Source organism: Pectinophora gossypiella, chromosome 21 (assembly GCF_024362695.1).
Source record: "Pectinophora gossypiella chromosome 21, ilPecGoss1.1, whole genome shotgun sequence".
Lineage (NCBI taxonomy): Eukaryota > Metazoa > Arthropoda > Insecta > Lepidoptera > Gelechiidae > Pectinophora > Pectinophora gossypiella.
In genome coordinates this window covers 636,777-647,678 of record NC_065424.1, presented here as the reverse complement: position 1 = coordinate 647,678, position 10,902 = coordinate 636,777, and the positions used below count along the sequence as shown (strand labels likewise).

At 41.7% G+C, this 10,902-nt stretch overlaps 1 protein-coding gene across 1 annotated transcript; it reads left to right on the top strand.

The window, feature by feature from the left end:
- The first annotated feature begins 7,570 nt into the window (after nucleotides 1–7,570).
- LOC126376801 (uncharacterized) lies at nucleotides 7,571–10,902 on the top strand. The gene is made up of 4 exons (XM_050024348.1): nucleotides 7,571–7,608; nucleotides 8,142–8,285; nucleotides 9,114–9,286; nucleotides 9,832–10,902. Exons 2-4 carry the CDS (start codon nucleotides 8,267–8,269, stop codon nucleotides 10,900–10,902), a joined length of 1,263 nt encoding a protein of 420 aa, XP_049880305.1. The 5' UTR covers nucleotides 7,571–7,608; nucleotides 8,142–8,266.

The window sequence follows — 10,902 nt, the reverse complement described above, 5'->3', positions numbered from 1 at the left end:
CCCCGAGCGCTTTCAGCTCGAGCTTCAAAACCGCTTCGAGTACCTTGAGAACTGCGCAGACGTGGACGATATAAACGACCTGATGGTGGATGCTGTCCGTACGGTAGGTTCTAAACACTTTAGAACCCGCCGTACCAAAACGCAGAAACTCTCCGCACACACACTCGAACTCATGGATAAGAGACACGAAATGAGGCTGCAGGACTCAGCGGATGTCGTACGTTATAGACAACTTAATAGACAGATCTCGAAGTCTTTGACGAGCGACCTTCGCCAATTTAATACTAAACGTATTAAAGAGGCTATAGAGCGGAACAAGGGCTCCAAGGTGTTCGCAAAAGATCTGTCTATTGGGCAAAGTCAACTAGCGAGACTGAAAACTGAGGACGGCAGAATCATTTCGTCGACTCCCGAAATCCTGAGAGAGATTGAGAGTTTCTATAGACAGCTATATTCCACGAAAACATCAGGCGAAAGCATGGCTCGAGACCCTCGAGCCAAGCTTACCCGACACTACACTGAAGATATCCCGGACGTCAGCCTGTACGAGATTAGGATGGCCCTCAAACAACTCAAAAACAACAAAGCGGCAGGAGATGACGGAATCACAGCAGAACTTCTGAGAGCGGGCGGAACGCCAATACTTAAAGTCCTCCAGAGGCTCTTCAATTCCGTCATATTTCAGGGCAAAACGCCGAGGGCATGGAGCGGAAGCGAGGTGATCTTGTTCTTCAAGAAAGGGGATAAAGCCCTACTGAAGAACTACAGACCTATCTCGCTTCTGAGCCATGTCTACAAGTTGTTTTCGAGGGTCATTACGAATCGTCTCGCTTGCAGGTTTGACGAATTCCAGCCTCCCGAACAAGCCGGTTTCCGAAAAGGCTTTAGCACCATAGACCACATCCATACGCTGCGGCAGGTTATACAGAAGACCGAAGAGTATAATTTGCCACTTTGCTTGGCGTTTGTGGACTATGAGAAAGCCTTTGATTCGATCGAGACCTGGGCTGTGTTGCAGTCTCTTCAGAGGTGCCAAGTGGACCATAGGTACATCGAGGTGCTAAGGGACCTCTACCAAAATGCCACTATGTCAGTTCGAGTACAGAACCAGAGCTCTAATCCGATCCAACTGCAGCGAGGAGTGAGACAGGGAGATGTCATCTCTCCGAAACTGTTCACTGCTGCATTGGAGGATATTTTTAAGCTTCTGGACTGGAAAGGATTTGGCATCAACATCAACGGCGAGTACCTGACGCACCTTCGATTTGCCGATGATATAGTCCTAATGGCTGAGACCCTGGAAGACCTGAACACCATGCTCGAGCATCTCAGTAACGCATCCCAACGAGTGGGTCTTAGCATGAACATGGCAAAGACAAAAATTATGGCCAACGACCATGTCGCACCCACTCCAGTTCAGGTTGGGAACGTTACACTCGAAGTTGTAGACCAGTACATTTACCTAGGACAAATAATCCAGTTAGGTAAGTCCAACTTCGAGAAAGAGATCTCTCGTCGGATCCAACTCGGATGGGCAGCGTTCGGGAAGCTGCGGAATATCTTCTCGTCCAGAATACCTCAGTGTCTCAAGACGAAAGTCTTTGACCAGTGCGTGTTGCCAGTGATGACCTACGGCAGTGAGACGTGGCCGCTTACTATGGGTCTCGTGAGGAGGCTCGGTGTCGCTCAGCGGGCAATGGAGAGAGCTATGCTCGGTATTTCCCTGCTGGATCGAATCAGAAATGAGGAGATCCGCAGGAGAACTAAAGTCACCGACATAGCTCGGAGAATTGCAAAGTTGAAGTGGCAGTGGGCAGGACACATAGCGAGGAGAACCGATGGCCGATGGGGCGGAAAGGTTCTGGAGTGGCGACCACGTGTCGGACGACGCTCAGTGGGTAGGCCCGCTACAAGGTGGACCGACGATCTGGTGAAGGTCGCGGGAAGCCGCTGGATGCGGGCAGCGCAGGACCGATCGTCGTGGAGATCCTTGGGGGAGGCCTATGCCCAGCAGTGGGCGTCATACGGCTGATGATGATGATGAATAATAGAAATATATTGAAAAATCCACGAGGTCAGAAGAGGAAGGCATAATAAGTTCAGACCTTTACATAAAAATTATAAAAAAAGTAAATGTCATACATAACATGACACTTTGTTTGCGACTTGTTTTAAATACGCATGCAAAGGTACATTACATTATACTGCCTTCATTCTATCAATGGCAGAATCCAATTTTCAAAAAATATTTTTTGTAACTTCTAGTGGAAAAATCTTGAAAAGAAAAAATACGTGTCTTCTATTTAAACAAGTACTTTCGAAATAGCACAAAAAAACCACGGCTTAAAAATTTGAAATGTTGTCAATTGGGTACTTACCTAGTTTCCTAGGTCGAGGATTTAATTATAAAATTCTGACAGATCTAAAGGTGACAAAAAGCGTTGTTTTTTTTAATTTACTTATGATTTTTAATAAAGAAACATGTAAGTACTTACTTAATAAGAAATGCGACATTTTGTCACGTTTCTCTATGACGTCACAGGTTGCTTTTTCCTACAAATTTCATAGTCATTTCGTGTTTTGATGCTTAGTAAAAAGTACCCTATTCTTACCCGTTATGGCTCTACCTTTAAATCAATAGGTAACATAATTTTATACCAGTACGGTAACCGCTTTCCAGCCCAAACAAAAATACAGCCAAGATACAAAACAATATCTCCGCGTATAACACATACTTCTGCCTGTGTGATCAAACACGATCGAATTCTTGATAAAAGTTTTATCATAAAACCACGTCCAATTTCCATTTCCAGGGAAAACAGCTGGCAACATGACCACTCTAAGCGTGGGCAACACTACAATAACGTTCCCTTCGGTGATACAGCACGACCACACTCGGTACGAGTGCTCGTCGCAGGCGCAGGTGGTCGACGACTGCTTCGTGTGCGAGTGTGACGAGGACCAGTTCATCATGGAACACTGCTACAAAAGTAATGCCAGCCGTTGTGATAACGCCACACCATCTTTCTTGCTCGATGTGAATTAAACTGATCTTACGCTCCTCTTGGGTTTCATTTTTATACTAAGCTGCTCAAGGGGGCTAAGTCGTAAAATCGTAAAATACCTCCACCAACCCGCTGTTAAATACCCCCTCATATTAATTTGAGGTGAGGCCTGTGCCCAGTAGTGAGACGTATATAAGAAAGAAAGAAAGAAAGAACGAAAGAAAGAAAGAAAGAAAGAAAGAAAGAAACGTTTATTACTTCCGGACACCATAGACAGACAGGTACATTACATTCAACACAGGACAGAAACCATACGGAAATCAATACACAGAAAAAAGAAAAAAAAGAAACAAAACGCAAAAAAAAACCAAGATCAAAAATCATTAACAAAAAAAAAGAAAAATAAACATAATAAATCATAAAAATAATAAATAAGCTGTGCTCGATGTGAATTAAACTGATCTAATGCTTCTCTTGGTTTTTGGTTTCATTTTCAAGCTAAGTCGCAAAATACCTCTACCAACCCACAGTGGAACAGCGTGGTGGAGTATGCTTCATACCCCCACAGGTTGACTGAGGTGAGGCCTGTGCCCAGTAGTAGGACGTATATAAGCAGTGCTCGATGTGAATTAAACAGATCTGATGCTCTTCTTGGGTTTCATTTTTATACTAAGCTGAACAGGTTAGTCGTAAAATACTTCCACCAGCGTGATGGAATATGCTTCATACCCCCTCAGGTTGGTTGAGGTGAGACCTGTGCCCAGTATTGGGACGTATACAGGCTGTTTATGTTATGTATGTATGTACAGGGGGCTAAAAAAGGCACACAGCGTAAAAGACCACATTAAAGTAATTCATATAAAAAAGCAATAAGTGTTGCTAATATTTAAACATAGTAACGAATCAAAAATCGCCATTTATGTACAAAAATATTTGTTCAAATGTTCCCACAAATGTTAAGCCTGTCGATTATCTATCCATTTTCTTTTCGGCGGATAAGAAAGTAACAGATATACTTAACTTAAAGTAAACTTAGATGTCTGCAGTTTTTTTTTTTGACGTGATTTATTGTAGATTTGGCACAGATGGTATTAACTACTTGGCCGGACAAATGGGGAGCTCTGAAGGCTCTCACCCGGTACAACGTTTAAGACAACAGGGCTGAGGGTGCCCAGTTGGGCTCGAACGTCGGCTCTGGGCGTCGTCTGAGAGTTAGATGTCTGCAGGAACCAGGGCCAATGTTATAGAACCCACCATAAAATGTGACAAACAGGTAGGTCGAAGAATAAAAAAGCAATAACGTTTTTCCTTTAAATCTTTAATTGTTTATTTAATATTTGATTTAAACTACGGCATCATTAAGTGAAAGTAAATCACTAAAACTCAATCATCACAATCGCAACCAGATTGAATACATTAATCATAATAAAACTCGCATCAAATAGGTAAAAATCGCATCCAATTATTGTCATAAAAAATATCAATTGTCACCCATTTCGTGTTCCGTTTTAAGAGTAGCAGTATGAAAGTCATTTATTTATTATTTTTCATTCAGGCTACGTGTGCTAGTGAAAATTCCTCTTCAAACGTGTTAAAAGGTAAAATCCACTTCTATACTTAGGCTGCGTTTCCATTGACGCGGAGCTGGGCGGAGAGGAGCGGAGATGTGCAGGAATCGACCAATCACCGCGAGGGAGAGAGTGGCAGAGCGTCTTTGTTTTTCGCTCTCTCGAACGCTGTGATTGATCAAATCCGCACATCTCCGCTCTTCTCCGCCCATCTCCGCGTCAGTGGAAACAAGTCCTACTTAGTCCTAGTCAGGGACCTATGGCGGCTCAATAATAACCTTGACTAGCGTCAGGGTTTATAGGATTGGTAATCCACCTCACAACCCACTTTTTAGGGTCCCTGCACACACAATACGCACCGGGAGACTCCAGACACGGTTTTTTTTGTCATATGAACATGTTCACACAGAAATCCGCCGCGGTTTCATTTAAAACCCCGCTCCCAGGGCCGTATCTCTCGCGGTAGCGGCTCTATGTGCGTAGCTTAAAGAGTTTGGACTGTAACTCTACTGTATTTACAGCTGTAAAAGTTCGTACTGGACTGAACGCACAGAAGTGCTCAGTTAACGATGTCGTCGAGAACAACTGCATGAGATGTCTGTGCGACCAAGACGGTGCTTATTACTGCAACGAAAAGCCTTGTGACGATGGTAAGTACATGTCGGAAAAGAGGTTTTAGTGACATCGTCATCAGAATGGAATCAGATCAGAATGAGAGTTACCATGTCAGAAATATATGTCTGGTTGTATAGATAGATTAATTAATGTATTTCAAAAGACTTTTACTCACCCATTTACACTCGAAATGTTAACTCGAAACTTCGACTCTGCGTCAGCTGAGTATGTTGACATTACATTACGTCCTCGACTTAAGGACTTTAATCGCTGGAGTCGAGCATAGCATACTGCCTAAAATAATACGAAAAAACGACGACAACGACGAAATGACGTCATGCCTCCTCTCAACCTCACTGGAGTAAACTAGAGATAAGGTTTAAGCGACGTCTACGAATGCCGATTTTGAGTTGAGTACGAGGTCTTCCATAGATCGCCTTAACATTAGCCAGCCAACAGCCCTAACATCTTAAATGTGTAAGGCCGGGTTTCCAATGACGCGGAGGTGGGTGAAGAAGAGCGGAGCTGTGCGGATTTGACCAATCACAGCGTTCGAGACAGCGAAAAACGAAGACGCTCTGTCACTCTCTCCCTCACGGTGATTGGTCGAATCCTGCACATCTCCGCTCATCTCCGCACAGCTCCGCGTCAATTGAAACGCAGCCTAAATGGATAAGTAAGTTAATGTAATTATTTTACAGATCTAGACCATCACGTTTTAGGGGACCCAACTAGAGCAACATGCAACCCGCTTATGGTGTACCAGAACAACCGAACCACCTGCGTTTGTGATAGCGATGGATATTGGCCGCACGACAGATGTGAACGCTTCAGGACCTTAAAATCAAAGAGTTCAAAGACAAAGCCCTCCGATCTTTGCGAACCAAACTCCTACGTGATCAGAGATTGCAATGTTTGTAAATGTGGCGCGAACGGTGTCATCGACCGATGCACTAAGAACTCCTGCAAAACCGGTAAAGCTGGACGCCGGACTATCAGCGGTATTCACGGTAGCTGTGAACCTAGCAGTTGGTATTCACTAGCTCCATGTCAATTTTGTTTCTGCGTTCACGCCAACAAACTCGTATGCAGTACGGGCAACACTCAAAACGAAAAGCTAGAGCTGGGTGCTTACAACCTGACCGTTTGTGGCTTGGACCTGATAAAACAAGTCGTGGAACTTATTCCTGATGGACTAAAGGCGCTAAGGGACGGCGGAATTACTACCAAGAAGCCGACAACGACAACTACATCCACACCTCAACCAACCAGTCCACCATCATATAGAACTACCGTCCAGTCTTCATCAAGGCCATATGATTCCGAGCCGTATTTAGTAGAAAACTTTCAAATACATCTCGCTCAAGCAAAAACCATAGCCAATAACGTTGCTGTAACTTCTGAAAGCCCTAAACCTGTTGAAAATGTGGAGTACGAATCATCAGAAGAACAAAACATCACGACGATAACCGAAGCTCAAATAGCGAGAGACAACCCCATGAGGGAGGTTAAACTCAGCACTCTACTGCCTTACGATGATGATGATGAAGAGAACGTGAATGATTCAAATGAAGTTGACGATGACAATGGAAATATGTCGCGCTTGCCTGGAGTGACGTTCGATCCTGTGTATTCTTTGCAAGTTCCAGGGTCTCCAGGCAGTGACAGTGCTCTCTCCGGTTCAATGTCATTGCCAGTGATGGAGCCGCCACCTATGCCAGTAGAGATGCCGCAGCCGTTGCAAGACGCTCTGCAGCAACAGCCACCACAACCAGCTCAGCCACTACTGTTCGCACCACCGACGACAACAATCCCACCACCTGTTAACCCAGTGTCTCTCTTTTTAATGACTCTTCCAACATCGACCCCGGACCCGAACGTGGTAAAGATCCACCTTCCGTCGGTTTTGGACAGGTTGATCCAGATGGCTCTAAGGAAGTCCATGGTTAAGATCAACTCGAAGACTAAATGTGTTCCCGGGGAGACGTCGCAGGACGGCTGCAACTACTGCTACTGTTTGACGAACGGAAAAATGTTGTGCACTGATAAGAAGTGTTAATAAATATTTCTTTTAGAAATTCTTATTTTATTTGTCAAAGATCTAATGGACTGTTTAGATACTTAACGTATCCAGAAGGATTACCATACAGATTAAGCTCTCCACAAACTCAATACCTATCAGTCGTAAAATTCAATGATGCTAATCGTCAATTTATATTTTTAAATCAATTAACTTTATGATTCTTGAAAGGAAGAATGCCTTCTTGTTATTTCAATTTGATTGAGAATTTAATTACCATGTCGTGAGTAACTACAATATATGATTTATATTTGATTTCCTTTTAATAAAATGCTTCTTAAAACGGTGTTTCTACTGTCCTTTCAATTTGGATTTGTGTTTTTGTATTTGCATGAAAAACGTAAGTACCAATTTTAGTTTCGTAAACTCGTAAGAAGATTATCTCTTAATAACTATGTATATGAATTGGGTAGTTTCCTACGTCAAAGATAAATTATGAAATTCTGATTACTAAATGAAGGCAGATCTAAAGGTGACAAAAAAGTTTTCTATTTACGTACTTACTTAATTTATTTATGAATTTTAATAAAGAAAAATTTACTTAATTTGCGACATTTTGTTCCGTTTTTCTATGACATCACATGTTCCTTTTACAAATTCCATTGTAAGTAATTTCCTGTTTTGACGTTTAAGTAGTAAAAAATAACTGATTTGACTAGTTGGAAATAACCCTATTAGCTGGAGAGGACTGGCTGTATTACAGACCGTAATGAAAATTGTGCTTTTCAAGAATTTCAAGATGTAATAATTGTACAATAGTCTCATTTGGATTTTTTCGTACGTATGCGTTTAGGAAAGCTTTTATTTTCTTGATGTCTGTCGCTGTTAGATTATGGCTAGCACTGTACGAACCGAAACGATTTTGTTTTCCAGCTGTACCCCAAGTGCTATGGCCTGAGCCATGTACCAGGGGACAGAGGATTTTGAACGACTGCAATTGGTGCGTCTGTAGGCAGCAAAAATATACATGTACGGCCCGAGTATGCTCTGAAGTCGATATGTTTGGACATTTCAACGGTAAGTATACCATAGATAAGTAAACACAGATATATTTAACATAATAATAATAGTTCATAATTCATTTATTTGCCTTAAAAATGGTAGGTACAGTACATAACAAATACTTTATTGCACAAACAGGAAAAAACAAAATACAAAACAAAAGGGAAATACCCATGAGAGTCATACCCTTAGTAGAGATATACCTTCTATATAGAAAGATACATTAACACGTTTACTGTGTAAATCCACTTTATCGACTCAGAATCATCCCCTCAGTATTCGTTACGATGTTACTAACAACACCCTGTATACTTAACACGTTCACTGTGTAACAGAGAATTAGATATCAACCCCTCACGTGCAATCTTATTTTTCGATAAACACTTTGGAATTTATGTACATAGACACACTATGACAAGAAAAAATGTGCCCCACATATGGGACATACACGTATGAGTTTCAAATTTGTCGAAGTCGTTAGATTGGCGATAATTTTCACAGCGCGATTCAATATCGCATTGATCCGCGATATTAGGGTAAGTTACCATAATAGGACCATGTAGCATATGTAGTAAAGAGCTCGACGTTTGATGATATGTACGGTCACGAGTACTAATATGTATACACTGTGCAACCATGTCACATTAACTTTTTTGACAATTTAAACCGTAAGTCTCATTAAATGTCAAATATGATAGTGCGACAGGGTTCTAAAGTGGGTACATGATATTGCTCATAACTGTACCCAATTCATTATTTCATACAAATTTTATAGAACGTCGTACTGCATAGGACCATAAGCGGGAAAAATTGACAAATATACTTTTAACTCTAACTTTGCAGATCAGATACGCGAGTACATAGTAGGAATGGAAGGAAAAGGCTCATGGCGGTCAAACGGGACGGTGTGCCAACCAAAATCATTTTATCAACGAGACGGACTACTCTGCATCTGTGACGAGGACGGCAACTGGCCAAACCCAGTCTGCAGGGATGTATTCCGCGTTTTACATGAGGTCAGTTGGCACTTTATGTACCTACAATCCATACTCTATGGGTCCATAATCATTGTAATCATACTCTATTTTTGGGTACTAGCCTTAAACCATGCTAAAACATTTCATATTTTTATTTTTACTGATAAGTACTTTCCTTTTCAAAAAATATTTTTCTGGCCTCTTTCTTTTTTTTATTTTTTTGGCTTCGCTTTTAAAAATATACGTATTATAAAGATGTTCCAGAACTCTAGGGAAACCTATAAATAGCTTAAGTTTAGATAATAAGTGTTGGTAAATATGTTTTTATAATGCTGTTGGTTTTCTCAATTAACATATTTAAATAAAAAATAATAATAATAATAATTCACCTGATTTCCGTGGCTCACTCATCATTGCCCACGGAAAATAACATAAATAATAAATAAATACGTAGAATACCAGTTTCGTCGTGGCTTGCGCCTAGTTCTGATTCGGACTTGATTATTTTCATTTTTTTATGTAACTATTTTTCTTTTTTTATCCCGTACGAAAATAATAAAACGTTTATTTTTTTATTTCTTTAGGTAGAAATAACCGACCAAAGTGTAGCGACTGCTGGTGACAAGTGCACCGCGACCAGACTGTATCTATACGGGTGTAACGTCTGTATTTGTCCCTCTTCTGGCGTCATCGACCCCGAAATGTGTACGAAAAACAATTGCTCCGAAAACGACCCAGTCCTCGACAAGGGGGAAACCAAACTTGATGAAGGTGAGCTCGAAGAGGTATACGCTACCTGCGTCATAGGACAAAAGTACGAAATTGGCTGTGGATACTGCATGTGTTTGAAAAACAACCGACTTCTCTGCGACAAATGTTCTGTCGACGTTACCAGAGTAGGATCTCAGACTCACTGCTCAAGGATGGAAGTAAATACCGCTTTCTTCTTGGAATGCAACGTTTGTTACTGCAACGAGAGGGGCATGGTCATATGCACTACTAAGAAATGTCGTAACATCAATAATAATTACATAGACATACCTGTAGAACCTGAAGGCGTCAGGTCGATCAAAGTGGTAGAGCCCCCGATATCCGAAGAAGACTGCGTACCAGGAACAAAGTACAAGGTCGATTGCAATACATGCTACTGTTCTTTGACGTTAGATGGCAGAAAGGTGTTGTCGTGTACCGTGAAGACTTGTAAAACCTCGATGAGGAGTAAAATAGCATCTTTGAGATCGGACTGCGTCGCGGACACGGCTTATGAGGTGAACTGTCTCGAATGTACTTGCACCGTTGTAGACGGTGTCAAGCGAGAGACGTGTATGGTAGATTCGAAATGTAACCTTCCCGAGATGAATAGAGAACCAAGAACATCGAATTTCTATGACTTGCACGGGTATTGTGAGCCAGCGCACATTTACTCGAAGGATTGCAACACTTGCCGATGCTTGTCGGATGGGAAAACAGCAATTTGTTCGTCCAAAATTTGTCCTAAGCCAGATCTGCCAATTTTTGCGGACATTATTCCCGTGAGCCAGAGAGGTGGCAAGCCGTGTCCAAAGGACCACATGTATAAAGTAGACTGTAATTTCTGCTTCTGTCTAAGAAATGGTAACGTTTTGTGTACAACTGTCAAGTGTGATAATAAATAA